Source organism: Sebastes umbrosus, chromosome 19, assembly GCF_015220745.1.
Source record: "Sebastes umbrosus isolate fSebUmb1 chromosome 19, fSebUmb1.pri, whole genome shotgun sequence".
NCBI classification, from domain to species: Eukaryota; Metazoa; Chordata; class Actinopteri; order Perciformes; family Sebastidae; genus Sebastes; species Sebastes umbrosus.
The window spans coordinates 16,422,652-16,448,776 of record NC_051287.1 but is presented as its reverse complement, the minus strand read 5'-3'; the positions used below and the strand labels follow the sequence as shown (position 1 = coordinate 16,448,776).

At 41.4% G+C, this 26,125-nt stretch overlaps 1 protein-coding gene and 1 long non-coding RNA gene across 5 annotated transcripts in view; both read left to right on the top strand.

Moving 5' to 3' along the window:
- Positions 1–1,034: 1,034 nt before the first annotated feature.
- Positions 1,035–26,125, top strand: part of tnksa (tankyrase, TRF1-interacting ankyrin-related ADP-ribose polymerase a) — a 99,659-nt gene continuing 74,568 nt past the window's right edge. Inside the window, exons 1-4 of one of the 4 annotated variants that reach the window (XM_037753547.1) lie at positions 1,035–1,670; positions 4,026–4,141; positions 7,605–7,713; positions 15,620–15,715. In XM_037753547.1, coding sequence (XP_037609475.1) covers positions 1,157–1,670; positions 4,026–4,141; positions 7,605–7,713; positions 15,620–15,715 — 835 coding nt within the window. In that variant the 5' untranslated portion in view covers positions 1,035–1,156. The remainder of the gene's footprint in view (positions 1,671–4,025; positions 4,142–7,604; positions 7,714–15,619; positions 15,716–26,125) is intronic. The other 3 variants (XM_037753546.1, XM_037753549.1, XM_037753548.1) reach the window with 3 other exon arrangements.
- Positions 2,298–3,570, top strand: LOC119478664. The gene is made up of 2 exons (XR_005204479.1): positions 2,298–2,344; positions 3,333–3,570. It is a non-coding gene; the product is annotated as an uncharacterized LOC119478664 (long non-coding RNA).

Here is a 26,125-nt window from a genome sequence, read left to right as displayed (position 1 = left end):
GGTGATGGATGTGGCGATACCAGCTGAAAGCAACATCAGGAAGAAGGAGCATGAAAAGGTTGAGAAGTATCAGGGGTTGAAAGAACAGCTGGAACAAATGTGGATGGTCAACACCGATATGGTCCCCGTGGTAGTAGGAGCACTGGATGTGACCCCCAAACTGGGAGAGTGGTGGTTCCAGCAGATTCCAGGAACGACATCTGAAGCCTCAGTCAAGAAGAGCGCAGTCCTAGGAACACCTAAGATACTGCGCAGAACCCTCAAACTCCCAGGCCTCTGGTAGAGGACCCGAGCTTGAGGAAGACACAGATACCGCCCCACGAGGGTGAGAGGGAGATTTATATATATATATATATACATATATATATGTATATATATAATATAATAATGGGAAAAAAATGTTTGGAAACTTGTGTTTGGTGGATTTTTTCTCTGTTGTTACAATGCTAATTGGCATTGTATTTTACATAGTTGGAAAGCCTGTTTATTTACCTTCTGTTTATTTACCCCACATAATCAGCTGATTATGTGGGGAGCGCCCACATATTTTGCCAAAATGCTCTGCCAATGGTAAACTGTGTATTCTCCTGTTGGAATTGACTCTTGTTTTGAGTTGTTTGGTGGATTGGATGATTGAACTCTCCCACATAATCAGCTGTGCTGCTCATCCCACAAATGCATGATCCTTACAAGTTGGACATCAATGTGAAGGTAAATAACAGGCTTTCCAACAATGTAAAATACAATGCCAATTAGCATTGTAACAACAGAGAAATAATCGACCAAACACAAGTTTCTGAACTTTTTTTCCCTGGTTTATATATTTATATATATTTACATATTTATTTTTTGTATTTATATATTTACAAATATACTTTTTATATTTATATACATTTTGTAATATAATATAGGCAACATTTGTGTGAAAGGGCAAGAAAACACATTTTACAAGATATTCAGTCTGTGTAATACTGCATAAAAATGTTGCTACTAATGAAATTGTCCTAATATCCCAATAAATAAAGCTTAATTAAACTTTTATTCCAGTAAATGTAGCCTGTACTGTAATCCCAGTAAACCCGACCGGAAGTTGACGTTCCTGGGCCGGAAGTCGTCAGTGTGTTTGTTGCTAGTGGGGACCTGTTGTGTTGTGAAAATGGCGACGCCTCGTCGCTCCTCTCAGCAGCAGCAGCAGACAACAAACTCCCTGCTGTCCTCTCCGCCTCGCAGCTCCTCTCTCCCCGTCGGCAGCCCTCCTGGCTCTCCGCCGACACCCGCCGACGATGCCCCCTTACCTCCCCGCGGAGCCGCGATGGAGCAGGCTGACGGTGAGGCAGCCCCAGCCTCTCCCACCACCTCCCCAGCTCTGGCCCTCTCCACCGCCGCCAGCAGCAGCACTAGCAGTAGCGCTAGCTCTCCGACCACCACCACCCCCGAGGGGAGTAGCGGGACCAGCCCCGGCTCTACGCCCGACTCGGGCAGCGGTGACGCGGCCAGCAGCAGTAGCAGCAGCGGGGGAGGTGGTGGTGGTGCAAACGGGGCGTTCAGGGAGCTGTTTGAAGCCTGTCGAAACGGGGATGTTTCCAGAGTGAAGAAACTCGTGGACGCGCTGAATGTGAACGCAAAAGACATGGCAGGACGCAAATCCACACCTCTGCACTTCGCTGCAGGTAAACATAACAGTTTAAACAGGCTTTTTGTGCAGCTGGGGTGCATTAAAGTTAGTAAATGATGGTGTGGGAGTGACCAGAAAGTAGCCTTTAGCTAATAAACACTTGAGCTAGGCTAGTTTTACCACAGCAACAGTTTTCAGAATAACAATCAACAGTAATATCAGCAGAAAATGTATGACATTCACCAATAAAAGAAAAATAAACCTTTTGAATTGTTTTTCCAAAACATTTAATTTAACATACAGTTGAACCTACTTTTTTCCACAGTACCATTTAAAGGTCCCATATTATAAAAAAGTGAGATTTTCATGTTTTTTTTATTAGAAAACAGGTTTAAGTCCTATATAAATACTGTGAAAGTATATAAACGCTCAATCCACAAGGAAATACACATCGTATACATACACTCTGTATTCAGAAACTCTGCATTTGAAACAAGCTGTCAGGATTTCTGTCCATTTGTGATGTCACAAATATACAATACCCTTTACACAGATTTAAACGTAAACATTCTAAATGTGTCTCAGTTTATTCCTGTTTGCAGTGTATGTGAATAACATCAGTTGACAGGAAGTAAACATGGACCCAAGCTGTTGCCTAGCAATGCAATTCCATTGCCATTCCGTTGAAATGAGCTAAAACGGAGCGTTTCAGACAGAGCGTGAATACAGGTATATTCAGACGGACAGTACGAGAAAAGTAATGTGTTTTTTTTTAACATTAAAGCATGTAAATATGTTCTAGTAGAAACCCAAAATACAAGTATGAACCTGAAAATGAGCATGATATGTCCCCTTTAACATTAGTCTGATTATTTCAAGCAAAAAAAGTTAATGTTTAGCTACTTCTGTTGTCTAAAACAAATTCCCTATCTCCCTTTCTCAGTTGTCTTAAGTTTAAAGTCCTTTTAAAACAGTGTACCAGTATAATGAAATCATGATAACAAGATAACAGAGTAGCTTTGAAAAGCTTTGAGTATATTGTACAGTAATTAGTTGCTTTTGCTTCTTCTAGTTTTATCATTTCCAGCAGTGTAGAAGAAGCATCTTTTGTATCGCTGCCATCTAATGTTACAGAATCTGAATTAATAAAGTTCACAAGCACAAAAGTCTGTGATATTCTCTTTAAATTAAAGTATCCGACAACACCAAATTGCAAAATGCACAAGTATTGCTCAGAATATGTAAAAACAAAACTGACCCATATACAGTTTACAGTCTGCGGCAGGTGAGTATTTGCATTAAAGGGGAACTACGCCCATTTTCAAAATTCATACATTTTATTCCTATGGTTTAAGACGGTACAAAAATATTAGTAAACATGAACAACTCTCTCCTAAATCCAAAAACTAGAGTGCTAAAACTCAAATTTGTGACGTCATAGGGTTTAAAGTGTGGAACCGCTCCATAGACAATGAATGGGGAGAGATGTTATAAGTTACGCTGAGAACACCCAGGGGAATGTTCTGAGTATACGGGAACATTTTCTTTTTCACAATTGAGAACACTACAATTAAGAGAGAGTAGCTCATGTTCACAAATATTGATCGAACTTTCCGAAGCCATGGAAATAACATATTGGAATTCTTAATACAGGTGGTGTTCCCTTTTTAAGCGTTTTTTTTACAGGCAATGAAATTTGCCAAAATTGCTTCTAAAGGTTTGTAAACATGCCTGCAACAAAACAACCAAGGACAGACTTATCGATGAATGCCAATTTTATCCACAAGCAAGACATAGAGAGGACTCAATCATCTCAACAATAGTTTGAATCTTCACTGTACTTGTTTATGGTCCACGGCTATGAAACACGCTCATCTTCACTCCAGCTCTTCATCTCAAGACTTGACTGTTTTTAATTCTGTCATCGGTGCAGACAATAAAAAAAGATAAAAGAAGAAAAACTTGCACAGCTGTTTTACATCTCAAGCCTTTATGATCCTCAGCAGCTTGAACAATGAACAGATTCTCTCAAGTCCCACGGCACATTTTGTAGTGAAGACATAACAAGCTCCACTTGTACGCCGCTTTCCCCAAACAGCTGCCACATGTGCCTCACAAAACAAATGAACAAAATGTATAAATAGGAAGAAACCCAAAAGACAATTTAGTATTAATTATTAACATGAAACAGGCATCAAATAGAAAACAGAGATAGGCAGCCTGAAGCATTACTGAATCAGAGTTTTAGGAATGTCTGCAAACCTCTCTTAAATCTTCTCTCAAAGTTGCAGATTTGATTTAATCCTGCGCACAAAGAAGTTATGTGCAAGAGTTTCTACTGGACAACACAGTTCAAATGTTGTAACACCAATCTCCTTGTTCCTTCTTCCTCTTTCTGATCTTTTCTCAGGTTTTGGGCGGAGAGATGTGGTGGACCACCTGCTTCAGACAGGCGCTAACGTGCACGCACGGGATGACGGGGGTCTGATCCCGCTTCACAACGCCTGCTCGTTTGGTCACTCCGAGGTGAGATTTTACACAGCAGCCCGTTTTTTTGGCCACATTCGTGTTGGAGGTTTGTGCCTCCAATTCAGACAAGGGCTGTCCTCAACAAAAGCCATTTTTAGTCGACTCACGCTCATACGATTTTGTTGACTAATCGCTTAGTTGATTTGAATGACAAATCTGTGAAACTGAGTTTCTCCTCAAAGAATCACACAAAAGCAGCAATTTAGATCTTGTGTTTACCAGAAATGTGATCATAAGTTGCTTGGAAATAAGTCATTCAGGATGAAAAAGCATAAAGAATGATTAATCGACTAAAGAAATTAGTTATGCTCTGACTTTTTCAGTCCTGATACCAATAGTGATACCTGAACTTTGGCAACATCAGGCTTGACTTAAACATTGCTTTCTTAACTTTGTAAAATAAAATGTTACACATAAATACATAGATATAATTTGGTTGAATTATTTTGTATTATTAAAATAATGGTAAAAAATCTTCAAAAATGAAGAGGAATTACTATGCAAGTGTGAATCTTTTTAATGCAGCAAGAAATTGGTCAAAACTTAAACAGGAATTCAAATTCCAGTATATACTGTATATAATTTAGTATACAAACAGTGTCCGAAATTAACTTTTTGACTCACCGCCCAAGGTGATTGGTAGATGAAAAAATCCACTGGACAAGCATATTTTTTACCAGCCAAAATAATAAATTGCCTTTTTGTGTCACATTTAAATTTGTTTCAGTACATTTTCATTGAGATAATACGGTATTATGTTGAATACAAACTTAGAAAAAGAGACGAGGAAAATGTTATAGCAAAATAATTTAAATATATTGACAGTTTATTAATTCAAGCCTAAATACTAGGCTTGGGGGGTGTCCATTCTGTATACCTTCCTGACATTTCACGGGGTAAAGGCTACCATCGGTGGGACCAAGTCATTGTTTTGCAAGTCACAACGTATATCTCAAGTTTGTGCACTTCGAGTCCCAAGTCAGATCTCGAGTCCTAAACAAGCCATATGCGCTCTTCACCAAATGTAATGTCATTTTAACAGCAGAGTAACTGAATCCAAACTGGTGCTCAGTAACATAATGTTACTTCTTCATGGTTTTCTCCTGAAACTTGATTGGATGCTGTTAGATTGGTTCAAACAATGTGGATCTGGGGAGTTACGTGGAAGATAATCAAATCAGTTATTTCCACACGAGTGAATCCTCTTCCGGAACAAATCAATAAAGGATCTCTCAAAAAGTAAATAAACCCAACATGTCCGTCGCTGTTGCATGGTGCTGTATACAAACATTGAACAGAATTGTGTAGATCGGTCCTATTGTCACAATTATCCATCTATTTGAGTCTATCAGTATCGGTGCATCCCTTGAAAAAAATCTTAGTCGACTTATCGACTACGAAGGGGCAGCACTAATCAGACGAAAAAGGATTTTCACAAAATGGAACATGGAATCATTTTTACTGTGCAGTTAGTCCCACGGGTGTTTGGAACTTTCCTACACCATGACTATGCAAGTGCAGTTGTATGATACCATTTGTTCTGGGCGAGCAAGCATGCTGAAGATCCACAAATCCACATGAGTGCAGTAGAAGGGAGTGCGCCACTCTTCCAATATCCTGCTTGGAACAAACAAGTTAATACTTTAGTAGAATGTAAATGATTTGCTGGTGATAAAAAAGATGAGAAGGCAGTTTTGTGCACAAGAATTGGCCTTGGTGGTAAAACCCAGAATTGATTTAGGAGTAAACTGTAATCAGTGTTTTTATGAGAGCAAAAGATTATTCTGTCCAAACATGCAAATCCGCTCTGTTTGCCCGTAAACTCTAATGTGCACAGTCAGCCTTAAAGACCACATTGAGAAACTGTCATTGCCACTGCTTTGATGTTCTGGTCACGCCGACGCATGATGATGTTTTTGGAATATCTGTGACAGATGTGCTAATGCTTCTTGTCCTTCTGGCCATTAACCACAGTGATCAATCTAATGTTTACAGTTTCGATTGTTTTAGAGGCTTTTAGAGCTTTCGTCGAGAGCACTTTGCGACCATGTCGGAACAGTGCCGTGCTAATGCAGCTGGGTGATCACAGTGATGATTAGCATTTTGATGAGAGTAAACACCGTCCAAACTGAAACCAATCACTCAGCCACGACACAGTGGCACCTCTGAAAGCGGTCGTTTTCCTTGTTTTTTGTTGGTTTAAAAGAACAGTGTGTAACATTTAGGGGGATCTATTGGCAGAAATGGAATATGATATTAATAATAAGTATGATTTCTTTAGTGTATAATCACCTGAAAATAAGAATCGTTGTGTTTTCGTTACCTTAGAAGGAGCTGTTTATATCTACATACGGAGTGGGTCTCCTTCACAGAGCCGTCCGTCATGTTTCTACAGTAGCCCAGATTGAACAAACCAAACACTGGCTCTAGATAGGGCCATTCGTGTTTTCACGTTGTTGCGTCGGCCACCGCATTTCTCCTACACGCGTGGCACATGGGAGAAGTTTCAGTTGGTTGCAATCTGCAACCTCACCCCTAGATGCCGCCAGATACTACACACTGAACCTTTAAGTGTGATTTTTGTACTGGGTGGCAGTGCAAGGCTTACAAAATCTACAATCTTTTCTCTATTGAAACAAGGTGCCTGATAACCCCTCTGGCAAATTTCAAAATGCACAAATAATCTTTAGAATGAAGGGCTGAGGTTTTACCCAGAACCATTTGCTTCTGAATAACCCTTTTTTGAAGAAAGGTTTTTTTTGTAAGCCTCCATTCAGAGCCCTTTTCATCCAAAGAACCCTCTTTGGAAGAAAGAGTTCTTCAGGGATTGTTGAAAACATGTTTTAACGTGTTAGAATGTCCCCCCCAGTCCACAAGTGAGGGTAAGATGGAGCCTGAGATTGACAGGCACATTGGTGTGTCACCGGGGCAGGCACTCTTGTCTTTAGGGCTCGGCATTGAACCTCAATAGTTTTTGAGTTTACAGACCGGAATGTGACCGTAGCATGACAAGTTGGCACGCTTGGTCTGACTTTTTATTCTTAGATATATTACTAACTCTTTGATCAGAACTGTTGCTTTTAGAATCTGTTCTAGGTGAAATTTATGAATGGATGCTTTTGACAAAACAACACTGATGCACCGAGAAGATTCTGTTACATGAAAAAAAAAAGGCCATTCCCCAATCTAACGTAGGGAAATAAGTATAATTTTGGCATCACTCAGGTATTGTATTTGCACCGGTATCTAAAAAAGTTCAGATGATACCCAGCACTGGTTGTGGTGAAAAGCATCTTAGGTCTATCATACAGGTTAACTATCTTTACTACTGTAGGTTATCAATGCTCAGACAGTGTTACCGGCTTGAGTAGGGGGAAAAACAACCATGGGGATAGAAAGCACCTGGGATTTGATGTTTGTTGCCAAATAAAGAGTAAACGTTCTGTATTGTTGTTTCTAGGTGGTGTCCTTGCTGCTGTGTCAGGGGGCCGACCCAAACGCTCGAGACAACTGGAACTACACGCCACTCCACGAAGCTGCCATCAAGGGCAAGATAGACGTCTGTATAGGTAAGCACAGAAAAACACAAATCATCTGCAAATATTGTGGGCTGAATAAATGTTTTTTTTTTGTATTAACTGTATTAACTGATTGGCAAGATGTCTGATGACATAGAAAGCATCAATGTGTTTATAATAAATTGTCTAGTGGCCTTATTTTTCTTAGCATCTTTTGACCCAGTAAGACCGAACTGGCCACGGGCCACAATGGTTCCCGGAGTTGCATCGTTCCTTTGGGGTGCAATAAAAGTCAGTGGTTGTTCTGTGACATTGCTAAATATGTTTCATTATTTGCGGCGGTGTTGCTGTTGGGGAATTTATAGATATTAAATTCTCTATTGGTTTTGAGGTCCAGTGTTTGTGTGTACCTTTTTTGTTTTAAATGTCTCCTCGCCCACCCCTCCAAAAGTCACAATCTGGAGTTCTGTATAATCACAGTAATATTAGAAACTATAATAAACCGCCCACAGACTGTATGCTATTATTTTCCATTAAGCATAAAGCCGCAAATATGCTGTAAATTGCAATTACCGTGTTACTGCCTATTCTTAAGCCCACACAGGGGACAAAAGAGCATTGATTTCTTTGTCTCAACAATATATGAGCTCCCAACGACGTTGTTTTTTTTCATTTTAAAAGTGAAACAACGCCACAGTCTCGGTTCAGAAAGGACATCAGCTGCACCCGGAGAGAAAAATCTGAAGTAGACGAGATATACGCCACGGCAATGAAAACCATCTGAGCAATAAGTTGTAGGATAATCTTTATGATCTTAATGTAAAAGCATTACTCAGTGCGAGTAGCTATAACGAACGAGTGCAATGATAGCCGGCGTCACCTTGCTGCCGGCATCAGTCTGGAGTGCTGAGAGCAACGAGGAGGAAAAGTCATTTTTATGTCTACAATAAGCTGCTGCAGAATGTCTGGGCCCTGAATGACTGCATAGCAGCAGAGGGCTTTGTGGGGGGCTCAGATGTTCACTGTGTGCACACGTCATCCTGTTGTCAGGCCTGACACCAGTTATTGATTCATCAATAATTAGAAATGACACTGAAATTGAGGTAAAATAACTTATCTTCGTTGTCTGTTAATGTGCACACATTGTCTTTGACTTGTTCGTGCTTGCTGTTAGATTTTCAATCTAAGCAGTGCTCGACAGTAAAAGCAGTTGAAAAGGGCACTTTACAAAATACGACAGGAAATCTAGACACAACAGAAACTTCATTTTGAACACCACAGTACAAAGAACACAAAGACTTGACATAACTCAGCATGATGACACGCTATGTTATGATTCAGGATGATTTAACAGCTTGACGGCTGCTCGCTAAACTGAATCTCTGTTGGTTTGTTTTCAGTTCTGCACTCAATGGGCCTCGCCTCAATGGGCATGAATGACTCCTACGAAAGTATTCCTTCTTGAATTGAACATTCACCAATTCTCTCATGTTTAGGATTTGATCTATTTATTCATGAGTGGTTCAGACCTCTCGTGTACCGATAGCCTCTCTGCACAGTTGTTTGACTTTAGAATTTAAATTGCCTTAATCTAAATTAATTTGATTTTGAGATTAGATATGATACCAAAATCGACTAAAATGAAAATATCTTTTTTTATTTCATAATTGTATTGTTATATCGGCATGGCATCTTATACCGTTCAGTTGGAGCGAGGCCAATCTCGGAACACATCAGCTATCGGTCTGATGATGATTTAGCCTCTAGGGGACAAGGGCCAATATTTTTGGGGTTCTGGTTTAGCCAGCAGATATCCAGATAACGGCTATCCGGACTTCCTCTTTCGTGCGCCGGTCATTGTTTTTACAGTCCGATTAGCATTAGTTGGAGTTGAGAGACGACATCTATGACCTGATTGTTTCACAATAAATACTGCTGCAATGATAAATCCATTAATTGATTAGTTGTCAACTATTGAAAAGAAAAAAATAGAAAGAAATTGAGGCTCTGGTTTGTAGTTGTCACTAAATTAAACTACAAATAATACTTCTAATAATGCTTACATTTTCTATTTCTTTTGGACCATTATGCCAATGCAACTGCATTTGTTATGTAGAAGCTGTGCCTGAATAACTGCAACGAAAAAAATTGACATTTTATAGACCAAACAACTAATTGATTAATTGAAAAAAAGAATCGACAGATTGATCAACAATGAAAAGAATCGTTAGTAGGAGCCCGAAATTCAAGTAGGTAGTTTACAAGCTAATTATAAGCTCTCTTTTGCTCTTCACATGGACTGTTTACCTGCATTCAACCAAATCCCGCTCAAACGTGATTGGTCAGTACTTACCCGGACTACAAACAGAAACCAGAACACTCCCGATACCAAAATCTTGTCCCCTTGCCTACAGACTCTGCATTCATATGCAGATATCTCTTCATAGAGATTAGAGCTAGGCAAATTCTCACGGCTGCCTCAGGGTCTTAATGCAGGTCTCTGTCCAGGATCATCCTCTGTTATAACAGCTGACAGTGCAACATCATCTACTGTATAGTGTCCATCTCTCTGCGACTGTCTCATCACCTTGACAGCCTCCCATCTCAAGTCATGAACCGCTTTGCTTTAGCAAGATGTGTTTGTCTAATGAAATGTCGTTTGCGGCTGATGATTTCCGACAGCGGGACTTCAAGCTCTGCGGTGTTGAGCTCTTCTTCTTACTTGTTTTCATGAACAAAACCTGACCCACATATGGAGCAGAACAAGCAGCCTCATGTAGCGATCTAGGGGTGTTGATTGTCCTTACGATCAAATCTCACAAACACACACCTCCTCATGTAAAGGTGGCATTCATCAGGCTGAAAAGAGTGATTAACAACAAGTGTGTGCGGTTAAATAAGTTGAAGTTAAGAAGGTGAATGCGGTAAGAGGGGATGTAGGATAAAAATACTGAAATGCTCTTTGGAGAGGGAGCAGGACATGCAATGGGAGTTGAGGTTGCTGCCACCACTTATCCAAACACTCCACTAACTGTTCAGAGGCCACACTTGGTTTAGTTGCACTCAACAACAACAACGTTATGGTGACATTACGGGGCTGGTGTCACTGAACGACACAGCCAACTGTTGTGCGATAAGCCCAGTAGTAAACATGACTGAGTGCCGTCGCGTCGGAGCACTTCAACCTTCTGAAAATACAGTCCGACACATTTTGTGAAGCAAAAGGACGATAAATACGTTATTTCGCTTCCAGTTCAGACAGCAAATATTTTTCAGGTCACATTACCAATTTGAGAGATAATTTGAAAAGCTGGCACCTTGACTGCTCGCACTCTAAAAAGCAACACATTTGACTCCCCTCTGGCAACAAGGGAAACTATTTCTTCTATCATTATTCTCATGTCCTGGATGTGAAAATCCTTGTGTGTGTGTGTGTGTGTGTAGAAAACTGACAAAACATAAAGAAGACTAAATATCCACCTTGATATATTGTGCATGTCAGCGTTGGGTTGTTTGACAGTTGATTTTCATAGTGTAATGGAATGATCTGAAACCAATCGATGTAGGAAAAGTCTTTCGGCATGCTGTGGAAAACGTGCCGCAACGGGCAGCGGTGTACATGAAACCTGTCTTGGCGGAGGTCTGCGCTCTCCGAGTGCACTTCTAGTTTAGATTTGATTCCATCATGTGGCCACATAATCATTTGCTTTGAGTGCTGAAAAACAGTGCGTAGGTGTGCATATCCAGTCGGTAAAGCTTTAAAACAATTGCCTAACCATTACCTAATCATTTTGGTGAGGTTAAACCACACAGATTGACCTCTACAATCACAAAAATCATGTTTTTGTTTTTTTGTCCAAACAGTATTAAAGGTTTTAGTCACAACATACCATAAGTCTTTTTTTATCTGTTGTTAATTAGAAAAGGAAAAACTGACTTTGTTGCATTTTTGTGGTGGTTTGCTGTCCTGACTGCTCAGTTACAGGCAAACCGTGGCATGTAAACAAAAAACCACATGACCTCTAATGGCTTGTTTATTGGACAGAGTTGTGGTAGTCTGTCATCCTGCCAGGTTAGAGTATTTGGCAGCAGAACGGGAGTCAAATCATGTCCGATTCGACAGTAACTTCAGCTCAGCATGACGGAACGCTCTATCCTCTTCGTTGGTGTTCACACAACTCGAGTAAGAAATTAATCTCTCATTACCAGACCTGCATGTCTTGGAGCTCAAGGTCTGGAGAAAATCTCATCAACAAACTTGGGATAAGAAGATCTTGGAAATCCTAAAGCAGCCGTACGATTGGCTCTGAGTTTAATAACCCACCCGCCTCAATAAATGTCAGTTCAGTACACGGTTTAACTGCGTCCGTATCTGCAGTGTCATTTTACTGGTTATTGATATGACCATATAGGCCAACTGAAACATCAGCCTTTCCTGAATGACAGTTGTTTTTTAATTTCTCCAGATGTCAGTAAGGTTAATGAGATGTCAACGTTTTTTTTTTTTTTTTTTAAAAGTGTTTCCATCTTATTAAGGGCCTATTGTTTATTATTTGGTTGAATTGAATTGCGAGACTCCTTGTCGAGGGTGCCCAGTGTGTCACTGTCACGTTTTGTACAATGCATACGGAAACAACGTAAGTAAGTAAGTAAGTAGTTTTTTTTTTTCAGTGACAGCAAAGTTCCATATCTTTATTATGTAGGGTGGGGGTTTGACTTTTGCCCAAATAAGTGCCTGCAGCTCTTTGCCTAAATGTTAGCTTGTGTAAAAAAGCCACTAAACATGTCTAAATGTAAACTTTGACCAACTAAAAGCCATATTCATAGAAAGGCTTTTACTGTGAAGCAGCTGCAGGAAGTGTTAAAGGTCCCATATTATAAAAAGTAAGATTTTCAGGTCTTTTATATTATAAAGCAGGTTTAAGTGCTATATAAATACTGTTAAACTATCAAAATGCTCAATATACGGAGAAATACACACAACTCGTTTTCAGAAATTGTGCGTTTGAAACAAGCCGTTAGGATTTCTGTCCATTGGTGATGTCACAAATATACAATATTTAGACCATTAGACAGTTTTAAATGTAAACATTCTAAATGTGTCTCAGTTTATTTCCTGTTGCAGTGTGTGTAAATAACATCAGCTGACAGGAGTAAACATGGACCCAAACTGTTGCTTAGCAACGCAATTCTGTTGCAATTCCGTTGAAATGCACTAAAACGGAGCGTTTCAGACAGAGGGTGAATACAGGTATATTCAGGCTGACAGTATGACGAAAATAAAGTTTTTTTTTTTTACATTAAAGCATGTAAACATGTTCTAGTAGAAACACAAAATACAAGTATGAACCTGAAAATGAGTATAATATGGGACCTTTAAGACTGCTTAACATTGCACCTGCCTGCTATTTGACTGCAGCTTTTATTCTTCAGCAGCGTTGTTTTATTTTTCCAAATTCAGTTTTCCACTTTGAGCACCACACCTCAGATGGGACGGGATGAGAGAATATGTATGTCTACCACAGTCGTGTACAAGTTACTTACTAATTGGACATCGACGTTGCAGAAAGTCATAAGATAAACTGTTTGCAAATCTGTCCTGAAAACTAATCCTGTCCATAAAAGGGGATTGAGGTTGTCCAGAGAGGGGATTTTGCAGGTATTACTGACAAGCTGTGCCCATTAGAGACAAAGCTGAAAACACAAAATTAGAAGTTGACAATCGCGAATGAATCGGAAACAGTGGTTCAGACTGGATTTGTGAACTCTTGTAACCTGTACTGTATATGTGAGAGTATGTCATTCCTCTCTCTGCCTCACTATGGGCATCTCTTTATTCTCTCACCATTGGCTATCAGTGTGTGTGTGTGTGTACATGGGATTGGTGCAGAGCTAAATCATATTTTTGTTGAGGGGTGAGTGGGTGACTAAGGTCTGCGTCAGCACTGGGGCCCAGGCACACACACATGCGCATACACGTTCACATACGTGCACACAGCGTTATATATGCGAGCCTGGTTATCTGCCTCTTCTACCGCCTGTCCGTCCTCTCTGTTGGGTTTGAGCGGGTCAGTTTGAGATGCACACAAGTCAGAGGCCATGTGCACCGGGAGCTGCTCAGCAATCCCAATAGTTGGCAGATAGAGAGGAAGGCAGTGAGAGTGTTGACATTAGCGCCCTCAAAAGAGCTAATTTACAAAAAAAAACTGAGCGCAGGCAGAGTTTGTTATTCAGCTCATATACCTGTTCAGTAGTCGCATGACTCTGCCTTCTCTTCTCTTCTCTTCTCCTCTCCCTTTTCCTTTCCTTTCCTCCCTTCGCACCTCCTCTCCTTTCATCTCTTTTCTTCTTTCCTCTCCTCATTTCTTCTCTTCTCCCCTTTCCTCAGCTCTCATCTGCTTTCCTTTCCTTTCTTTTCTCTCCTCTTCTCCTCTCAATTCTTCCCTTCTCATCTTCTCTCATGTCTTCTCTTCCCTTTTCTTCTCATCCTTTCCCTTTGCTCTCTTCTCCTCTCTTCTTTTCTCTTCTTCTCCTCATTTCTTCTCTTTTCTCCTCTTCTCCCCTTTCCTCTCTTCTCAGCTTTCCTTTCCTTTCTCCTTTCTTGTCCCCCTTCTCATCTCATTCTTTTCTGTTCTTCTCTTCTCTTCTCTTCTTTTCTCTCATCTCCTCCTTTCTTCTGTTTTCTCCTCTTCCCTTCTCTTCTTCTCCTCTTTTCCCTTTGCTCTCCTTTCTTGTTTCTCTTCTTTCTCCTCCTCTTCTCTTTTCCCTTTTCCTCTCCACTGCTTTCCTTTCCTTTCTCCTTTCCTCTTCTTTCCTATCTTTCCTCCTCTCATTTCTCCTCTCCTCCCTTCTCCACTCCTCATTTCTTCTCCTCTCCTCTCTTCTCTTCTTTCCTTTCATTTCTTTCCTCCTCTGTCATGTCTCTTATCTTCTCCTCTCCTCATTTCTCCTCTCCTCTCATTTCTCCTCTCCTCATTTCTTCTCCTCTCCTCTCTTGTCCTCTTCTTTCCTTTCTTTCTTTCCTCCTCTGTCATGTCTATTATTTAGCAGAGGAGAAGAAAGGAGGAGAAGGGAGGAGAAATGAGAGGATAGGAAGAAAGAAAGGAAAGGAATGCAGAGGAGAGTAGACTCTGTGTTTACTACTCCCTGTTCTCTATCACACAAACACTCTTGTTTTGTTTTGCTCTCCCTCCCTTCTTTTCGTCCTCTACCTCTCCCATCCTCTCTGACTCTCATCCTCCCTCCCCTCTCACCCCATCCTCCCCTCCCTCCCCTCCTCTCCTCCCCTCTCCTCTCTCATCTCGCTCTCCGCTGCATCGCTCAGTCAGTCGGAGAGGCGAGAGTCTCTCCACTCGCACTGCCTGCCCGCCTCGTCGCCGCCCGCCGCTGCTGCTATCTCGATTAGCTGTAGCCACTCGTCTCTCCCGTCCTCACTCATCTTTATTTATTCTCTCAGCTTAACCACAGCCCTCCCCCGCTCCTCCACGGAGGTGTGATGTGTTTTGTAGCTGGTCACACAGCCGCTTTGTACGGTCCGCCGTTCATCCGGCAGTGTGGTGTAGCGTAGCTGTCGCTGCTTCTTGTTGTGGCATGTCTGTTTACATCAGCAGCATGGCTCGCAGGGCAGGGGCAGCCAGGGGCAGCCGAGAGAGCAGCGCTAGCAACAGAGGTGGAGCAGCAGGAGGAGGAGGAGGAGGAGGAGGAGGAGGAGAGAAATGTGAAGCAGGACGCGCGGCAGGAGACACAGCCAGAGGTGGAGGAACAGGAGGGATAGCAGAGGAGCAAGGGGGAGCAAAAGGAGGAGGTCCAGGAAGAGCAGTTTATGGAGCAGGATGTGGTTCAGCAGCAGGAGGAGGAGGAGGAGGAACAGGAGGAGGACTAGGGGGAGGTGTGTGTCGGGGAGTTTGCATGTCAGTCCAGGAGCTCAGCTACTGTCTGTGTCTGCCCTGTTGTACAGTGTTACTGCAGCATGGAGCCGACCCCAACATCCGCAACACCGACGGCAAGTCTGCCCTGGATCTGGCTGAACCCTCCGCCAAGGCCGTGCTCACAGGTCAGTCTCCCGTCTCTATATCAGTCTGTTCCACACAGGCCAGTACATATTTCTGTCTGTCTTTACTCTCTGTGGCTCATGTTCTGTTGCAGATTGCGTGTGTTTGTTTATGTCTTTCCTGTTCTCAGTCTTTTTCCTCGAAAGATGCACATTTCCACTTCTCTCTTAGTGTTAACATTTTTTGCCCGCTATTTTTCATCCAACGTTCATTTAATTTTGTCCAAGGCTGCAGGCGGTATCACCTTTTTGTTCCTGTCAATCTGCCACCCTCTCATTTTGCAAGGCTGTGCGCCGCTCATGTACTTCTCACCACGCGTGTTATTCGGTCTCTGTGTCCAAGGCTGTACGCACATCGGTCACTACATGGCATCTTCTTCCTTTGGCTCTCGGCCTCCATCCGATAATCGGGGTCAGAGGTGTTTGTGTCTCTGCTTTCTTTACTGCTCTCATTCTTCTGGCTGAGGCTGCACTCATTGATCAGCCACTCAATAAACTCCCTCTCTGTGTTGGATTGTACTCTTTTTTTTTGTTCTTTCATTCTCTCCCTTCTTTTCCTTCCTGTCATGTCTTGTTGAAAAATATAGGAATATTCGAAACAATGACACAGCAGACCTTTACTGAGCAGTGTTTTCTTTAAAGGCCCAGACACACCAAACCGACATCAAAGAACTAGCGGTGCCTTACGTCGGTTTTGTCTTGGTCAAAAGGTTGCATATGAACACGTCACAAAGCTGACGGACAGTTAGCACGTACGTTCTGCAACTGTGTGAGATGTGATAATTCTCCATACCTGCAGGACACGGTAGTCTGGCTTCGTCATTCAAAAAATGGGAAAACCGGAGGATCGAGGACTGCGGACGGTGGATATACAAGCCGTTGTTATGATACGTACATGAAACAAAGCGCTGTTTGCCGACCATTTTCACACCACTCTCACTCACCGCTTAGCTTCACTCCAGACGGACATGTGGTTGTGAAAATATCTGTGTATTGGAATGATCAGATGAGAATGAAGATGAGAAATGAGAAGAGCCTTCTGTGTTTTTCCTCTTGACTTTACTTGTTTACTTGCTTTCCTCACTTCCGTTTCTCTTCTCGTGCACTGATTTGTTTAAGCTGAACAGCCAATCAGAGTAATTTCTCTCAGCGACAGACACTGCCGCCGATTTAACACGCTGAATCGGCCGAAAAACCCCCAGACACGGACTTGGTGTGTCAGGGCCTTAAATCAGCACAATGCTGCAAAAAATGACAATTTGAAAATATATTTAAATGCAGCTTGAAACTGGAAGAACCCCACACCTCCTACCCAATCCCTTCATCGCCATCATCATCATCATCATTGTCCCACTTGTGTTTAGGCTAGTACTGATACTTTTAGACTACCTAAAAGCTCCATTCGAAGCTTATCAATTCCTCCCTTTTCCCACCAATATATTCAGTGTTTCCCTACAATAAAGCAGCAGAAAGAGGCTTTTACACCCTTGCAGGCAAAATCCTTAAACTTATTGCAGAGCTTTAGTGGCCAACACGGGACACTAAAACTTTGCAGTGAAACTCTAGTTGTTTCATCGTTACAAGCCCTTAAAGGGCGGCAGGACTCATTACACCTATAGAGGAACCACTTGGACACAGTTGCAGCCTTTTAAATGAGGAACTAATTAAAAATATACGGCTTTTAAATAAATCATTTTTAGTATATTTGTTTTCAATCTCAGTTAGACAGCTGAAAGTACAGACGCAGACAAACTTTTTGCAGGTTTTCCAGCCTCATTTTCTTTTATGTTTTTTCGCAAATCAGCACTTCACATCTTCTCTTTTGATGAACTTTTCCGCGTTGCATTGCATGCGTACGTGTCGGCTTTTGAGTCGTGAATCCTTATCTCACTTTTTCTTCAGACGGGGAAAGGTTGAAAGACATTTCAGGTCTTATTGGACTTAATTAGTCCTCCTGTTTTTGTTTTCACCAGTGGATGAGTAAAGAGAATTTTAAATTTAAATCACTTTCTGTGTAACCCCGTCTCTATCTGGGTATTTATCAGTTTTCACATAACTTTCTCTATTTACACTGGGTTACATCACCAATTCCCATCAATTCCCTCTGTGGTTAGACAAGATAAACCTCGAGATACCACAGCGAGGAGCAGTATGAAAACATGGGGAGGAATTTCACCGCAGCCGCCCTGTGAAAATTCATTGTCCTTGCCAGCTAGAATTGAAATGAGGTTGTTTGGTGCCAGAATTATTGTACATTGCCGTATATTTTGCAGTTTGCCCCTTCCGCCTATCTCAGTATCGGCCATGATACAAGTTTTACAATGGAGCTGTCATGAAAATGCGATTTATGGGCAGTAAACTAGAAGACTTAGCAGAGAAGTAATCGATCTTAGTCTATATGTGATAGAAAATGTAGCAAACATTGCCATCAAATGCGTGTGTGTGTGTATTTATAGCATGTAATGACTCAAGACGACTAATAGTGTAAACAACAAATTAACTGAGACAGATTCAAACATAGTCCTTCTTACAAACTGGAGTGTACTTGCTTTGTTGTGTTTGTTAACCCTCTGAACCCCAAGCAGTTTCTTGCTCACCGTGGCCTTGTATTTTACTGCAATATATAAGTCCCGCACCTCTACGGAAACAACACAATCATGGCTATGTACATTTTTTTAAAACCTCGAACTTACAACCTCTCTTGTCCTGTCCTCTCTGCTCTGTGTAAACACAGTCTGTAAGTTCAATCGAAGTTTCATCAAAGACGGCTCAAACTGTGAGGGGCATCTCCCCAGGGGGGATGTGGGAGATTTGAAGTGGGGAAGCAAAGTTTGAGAGAGTCATAACTCAATCAAATCTGAACGCACAGACATGACGCCCATATTTTTAGATTCAGTATGACTAACACTTTCTGAGGATATCATTATCTCTAAATGTCCAACTGTTCATCCACGGATAAATGGCCAAAATCTGCCTCGATATAAAAAAAAGGTTGCTTCTTATAACTCCAAAACTTGCCTTAGAATCATCACATTTTTAAGTTTTCTTCAAAATAATCCAGTGATAGTTGTCTATACTGTACATCCATGGGTACATTGCAAATAAGAGCTGCTAATAGTTAATTCGGCATACTTTTAATGACGCCAGTTTGCCAAAATGTAAAGACATTTAGGCTAAAGAAATGCAGTGCAGTTGTCTCAGGTTTGTCTGAGGGTTGGCCCACAGTCAGACTTTGAAAACCCCTGTTTTGGTCTCCTGGTCAAACCCTGACCAATCATATACAGTCACTAATATGTGAAGTAATCTACAATTTAAGACAGTTTACCCGCGAGAGCTTACTGAAATTAGCTTCAGTGAGCTGCACTCGCCTTCACACATATACAGTCATTTATTATGTACAGGGTTTTTCCCGGCTCACAGTGAGGCAAAGGTCGTATCTCACCAGCGACCTACTGAACTGATTGATTTATTTTTTTAATGGAAAGCAGATTTATGATGCTCCCATCTGCCTAGTCTGAGAATCTTGCACTTCTATAATGGAAACAAGGGCTCTGGGATTAAAACATGTTTTAATTTACATAAATCAGGGGCCGTAATAGACATTCTTCAACACTCCTTAACTTGTCATAGTAGGGAAAGCACAGGTGTAATTAATAACACCAATGACGGCTCTATTCCATTTAGGTGATTCATTGAAAGGGTAACTTCGGTATTTTTCAACATGGATCTCAATCTGAATCTCCGTGTACTCTGTCTCAAATATATACGGGCAGCCATCGAATTCAACCTCATCCACATTGACCCAAATCAGCTAAATATTCAGCCATGACATTGGACATTTTTTAGATAACACTAAGCTACGCTTTCTGTACTCCCAACACAACAAACTCTGCCCAGCTGGCACTCGCGTTTCCACCATTGACTTCCGGGGCAACACGTCACCTCGCCAGATTTCAGAACGAGAGTCTTTCCATAATGTTGTCAGACACTTATAATAACAATATAATAACGAGCCTGTCATGGAGCACTTTTAGTGGATATAAATGACGGTGCCAGCTTGCCCCAATTGCACCATATTGTAGCTCGTGAGCAGCTGCCGTCTACAGCGCTCTTCCTCAATACTGGACCAATTTCAGAAGTTGTTGTCCCTATTAATCACTTAGACACAAAAACATGGGGAAATTTGGTCCAGGTTGAAAAGTACAGAAAGTTACCCTTTAAGTCATTCCAATGAGCCAGCATGCGTGATAGCAGGACGCTGGAGCTGGATCACCTAACTGGAATGCAGCCTTAATTAAGGTTATTAATGACACTTGTGCTCTTCCCTTCTATGGCATGTCAAAAGGTCTTCTATAAAAATGGCATGTTAGAAGGTCGCCAAATGATCAATACAGATAGTGCTTAAAACATACAAAACGTGACTGAATGCTCGTTGTTTTCACGCCTCCAAAAGAAGCAGATGGGTGTGTTTTGAAACTTTAATGAAAAAGACAACAATAAGACGTTTACAAGGACGGATAAATGTTACCTTCCGTTGTCAACATCTGCTGCCTCCGCAGGCATCCACCGATGCATTCAGGTGAAAATGAGCAGTTAACAGAGAAACCAGTTGATCCATAACACCAGTACTCCGACTCTCCCCTCCATCATCGGCCCCTACCTCCTGCAGTGGTTGTTCAGTATTCTGTCTGTGGTTCAGACCTGACCAACCAAATTCACTGCGTCTTGTTAGTAACGTGAATTATGCTTTTAATGGCTGCCTCTAATTACCTAAACTATCATCCTGTTGCATTGTCTTTTCACCCAGCGACACCCGGAGTGATTCCACTGTTGTAATTACTGTTTGGCAGTGATGCATTTAATGCAGTGCTCTTAAAGACAGTTTTATTATTTTCGGCATGGTTGGTTTTTTGGTAAAGCTGGCAGAAAATGTGCCTTTTAAACATTCTCTCCAGGAAAAAAAAAAAACCCTTCAAGAATGTAAATGTGAACATCTATGAAATGTGTATGTTTGTAGCCTCTGTATGACACCCTGCATGAGCCTTTCCTCTCCTGTCCTATATGTTCTGTGTCTGCGATTTAGAGGTTCTGCTCCATTCCTCATTTCTGCCGCAGGCCAGCACAGCTTTCAGCTCCAGTCTGTGGTGATGGAAGTTTATATTGACCCATAAATTAGCTCTACTGCTCTGCCACATCCAACAAAGTGCTCTCAGAAATGATAGACTCCGTTCCCTGTTAGCTGGAGATGTGAAACGGAAAGACAGAGAAAATTAGTTTTTTTTTTTTTAAAGGAGCTTCAAACACCCCCACACAAGATTCAAGATTCAATACTTTATTGCCATTTCAACATAGTTGATAGGAATTTGGTTTGGGGAGCTCACACACTGCATTTTAATTAAAGGGGGGCATAATTTCAGGTGCATACTTGTATTTTGGGTTTCTACTAGAACACGTTTACATGCTTTAATGTTCAAAAATGCTTTACATTTCTCATACCGGCTGTGCAGCAGCTCTGTCTGAAACACTCTGTTTGAGCACCTGCAACCCTCCTCCCCCCTTCCCGAAAAGCCTAGTCTACTCTGCCCAGTCAGTCGGTCCACTGTAGTGACTTGTCAACCGAACGAAACTCTTCGGACTCCGATCCAGCTCCGCTCTAACTAGCTTTGTTCGAGGGCGTGCCAAGGTAGCCGCCAGGCAGGTATTATGCAAATGTGTTACTTGGTGACATCACCATGTTACAGAAGAAAAGGCATGACTTCACTCGAGGCGTTTCAGGCAGTTCAGGAGCAGTGTTTCTGTTGGGGAGAGTAAAGTGGGGTTCATGCTCGCTGTAGTGAATCTGGCGCAAGGTGCGTGCGCCATAAAAATTACATCACGGCTTTCGCGTGGTGCGTGAAGGCTCCGCAAGGTGGCGCGGCGCTTTGTCGTGTATTTCTAAATTTCTAAATTCTTGTAAAGAAATAGGAAAACACACTGGGGAAAGAAGAGGCTTTTTGCCGCATGCTGTGAAAAATATAAGAAATCGTTTTGTAAAAGCTAAAAAAAGGTCTCATGGAAAGAGTGGCGATCCAAGGGGAGGCACCGAGCGACAGTAATAATTTACACTTATACGATACCTATTTCCTTTCCTTTACCACTTCTTGCTTATCCACAGAATATTTAGTTTGTACGCCTCATGGCGTTTCGGAGCATATTGCAACGCACAATGCATTGAACATAAACGCATCTGTGCATGCTCTTAGCGAGCACTCCATCTACGGAGGCCTGCACCACGGTGTCTATAACCAAACCAGACCTTTTACATGCACAAAAAAAACTATATTACACACTAAAGCAAAGGGAAAAAGCACAAAAGCATAATAGTGTGCATTGCCAGGTCTTTATTCAATCTTCCAGATATGCCTTTTTACAAGCACAATCTAGAAACTCTACAGTTTAGTCTATCGTAAGTATGAGAGACCACTATTCACACCACAACAGGGAACAGACTCACATGCACAACTGTAAAATGTGATGACTAAGGCTTGGGCGATGTGCTTCTCAACATTGTTTGCAGAAGTACAATGAGCTAGTAAGGACAGGTTCATGTCTTTCAGTTCATCCAAATTAGTATGTACAGTATTACCTGTCGGAATCTGCTGTTGCAATGTAAGTAGCACAATAAATAAGCAATTAAGTCTGATAGAAATGTAAATTCTTCAAAGCCGGGGAAAAAAAAAACCTGGAGGTAAAGCCTCCTCATTTCTCCTTTGTGCTTTTGCAGCATAAAAGCCTAGAGTTTCAAGTTAATTATATTGTTCCTTATCGGGTTACAAAGGACGGCATGCACAGATTTGCTATGCGATTAGCCTATCACTAAATGGTCACTGCTGGCTCCCGGAGCTGAATTTGGACAGCCCGCAGTACACAACATTTATCAGATGCTGGAGTGAAGCTGGTGTGTTTAGATCTGATTTATAGTCCTGCGTCAGTGTTGAGGCATGCTGGACAAATTAGCATTTTGTGACCAAGCTTAGTCATGTACAGTGCGACCACTGCTCTTTATCACAAAGTGAATGAGAGACTGTCCATTTTGATTAGCATATAAAGTATAATCAATTATGCACACACTCATTTAGTGATTTGATGGACAAAGCATTGACAGATTACACAGTATACAGTTGACTTAAATCGAGACTATGAAACTTGGCCTCACGTGACAAATGAAGCTTATGCGTAAATTCAGTCAGGAAGACTAGGGGTGCAATCTCATTCATTCTCATTCATTCTGGGTCTCTCTCTCATGGGCTGTTACTATGTCAGCTGATTATGGGCGTCTCTGTTTTCAGTGACCAATCAGATCTTGCCATATCTCCCTAAACCAATCAGATTGTTGCTGTCAAAAGTTTAAAAACCATTCAACTCTATGAGTTTTCAGTGTCAGTATCAGCACAAACTGATGCGACCCTCCACCAGCCCATCACCTCCAGATTCATCACATCAGAGCAATCCTGCGCCACTTCATTCATCGGATCTGCATCAATCTTCACTACCACCATCACCAGTGTCTAGACCCGGGGGGAATAATCCTAAATCCAAATACGGCATCACTTCCCCCTTATTATGTCACATTGGGTCTAAATCGCCAAAGATCGCTACTATTCATAAATTTGTGCACTTTGTAATAAATCACCTTTCAATTCATACGAGTCTCTCCCGATTGAAATAACAGGATAATGGTGAACACTATAACAAAATCCGACGTGTTTAAGTTGTTCCAAACAGCACTTGAAGGCAGAGAGAGAGAGATTTGACTCTAAATGGGACCATAATTTACTAAATGAACATCATGCTGTATTGAAGAAGACTTGAAACTAGTGATTGAGACCATAAACTCATATTTACAATGTTTACTGAGGTAATAAATCAAGTGAGAAGTAGGCTCATTTTCTCATAGACTTCTATACAATCAGACTTCTTTTTGCAACCAGAGGAGTCGCCCCCTGCTGGCTATTAGAAAGAATCACAGTTTAAGGCACTTCTGCATTGGCTTCACTTTTCAGACCCCGGGGGTAGCCCACTGGGTTGTATACACAAAAGGTGTCACAAATAGCAAGAGAGAACTTCCAACCTTGGCCTTTTGTGTGAGTGTCGAATTTTTGGTTTTGGAAAGTTACAGAAATTGACGGTTCCACTAATCCGACGCAGCCAAGCATTGGGGGGAAGGGGTTTTAGCACTTAACTCCCCGTAAAACAACAATGGCTTATTTTTACACTTTGGCTTTTGTGCGGGTTAAACAAACGATATATTACTAGTGAGCTTTAGAGGTGCTGGTAGGTGGATTTTGTTACCTTCGGACAAAGCCAGGCCTAGCAGTTTCCCCCTGCTTCCAGGTTCCTACGCCAACGTGAGGGTTTTATCAAAAGCCTGAAATATCCGTGATATCCCAAATATCAGACTGCAGAAAGGTAATCGAGAGAAACGCACGGTAAAGATGTGAAAAGCCCCAGAAGAGCTAACTTAGGAAACAAAGGGATCACCGGGAGGATTTTTCTTTACATCAGTCTTTCCTGTTGTTAGTGATTGATCTTCATCCGGCCGGAAACCAGTGATTAGGACACTCTCATCAAGTTGTTTCTGCCCTTGACAATTCTCTCCTTTCTCTCCGCGTCGCCTTCTTTCTTCACTCATCAATTACGACGTTGTTTAATGAGCTTGCAAGTACAGCATGTACTCCATCCACCCCTCATCCTTACATCAGCCTTGGAGTCGATCTTTCCCTTTGACACGTCATCTATACTCTTTGTCCCTTTGCCCCCTGCTGTCTGTCACCCGTCTCGAGCTCCATACCAATCAGCCTCTCCATCTTTTCCCTGTGACATTTGTCATTTATTTCCTTTCTGCTCTTCACTTGAAATGTTTCACTCTGCCTCCCTTTCTTGAAAATCTCTTAAAGTAAGATGATTCCAGTGTTATAGCTATAAGTACAGACAGATGAGCTGTCAAAGACTTTAGCTAACCCTGAAAAGATTGTGCAGTTTCAACATGGTTTTCAACCTGCGTTCAGTGTTGTAAGGTGGAGGTCGGTGATCAACTTCCCTGCCAAAATATAATCAATTTATCTTCTGAATGAAGGCTGTTTGACTAAATGTCAGTCAAATACTTAAAGATCCAACCAACAAACAAACTGGTCTCTGTAACTTTACTGGTAGAGGTGATTTATCTGAGACTGTTTTGATTTTCACTGGTATTAAGCTCTCATAGCTTAGTTTGTTTTTGTCTCAAATAAGAAAACCGACTGTGTTTTATATAAAACAATATATATTTTATAGAAAGAATAACACCTGTAGAAGGAGAAGAAATGTTACAGATGCAGTTACTTCAGCCTCAGGCTAGATGACAGACTGAGTGATGGGCGCGTGGGTTGAACTTTGAGCCACTGAGGGGGAGTAGGGCGGGACTAACAGTACATGTATTGCACAAAGGTGAAAAGTTCCATCTTGTGTTGAGACTGAAAGTGATGTTCAAAGTATTCACAACTTTATTATAAGAAACAAACAATGACACATGATAAATGGAGGCAGTCAACAGGAATATGTTGGATTTTAAGTAACAAGACTAAAAGTCTACAGACATGCTTTATTTAGGCACAGTGGTGCTTTGAGATTAATACTAATTACATACTCAAAATGAAAATGTTGGGTTGGTATAATGTTTACCATGTTTACCATCTTAGTTTAGAGCATAGACTGTTTATAAAGATGAACGACATGACAGCTCCCCAAAAGTGAAGCCAAAACATCTGGATTGCCCCCTGGTGGCTGGCTGCAGTATAGGTCATAAATCCTGCCCCTTCCATGTTAGCGGATGGGACATGGGCCAAGCTAAAAAATCAAAGTACACGTTTCTGTCATTTAAGTTAGTTCTTATCACGCTGATGTATGTTCAAGTGTTCATTTTTTCTGATAAGTTTGGTTTTAATTAGTTATTTGATGCTATAAAAAGGGGGTGAGACGTCATCATTGACAGCTGTGATTGACAGCTGCTCTGAGTGAAGTAGTCACGCAGCCGGAGGCCGGAGGAGGAGATGTAACTTTTAACTTTCCATAGTTGTTTAACTTTGTTAAAATCATAAAGGTTTCAAAATCTAATAGTACCGTGGTGGATGCTGATTTGTCTTAGAATATGGGTAGTAAATTCCAGGCTTGCTTTTTTTTTTAGAAACACTAATGAAATAAATGCTGAATGAGAGATTGCATTGAGTTACAGAAGTTAGTGGAACAGAGGCTAGCCCAGATGTGATATCATGACTTTGGTTCTTTATTAGGGCTGCAACTTATGATTATTGATCAGTCAGTTCTTTAGTGTGTCAGAAAATGGTAAAATAAGTCACAATTTCCCAGAGCCTGAGTTGATGTCTTGAGATTGCTTTT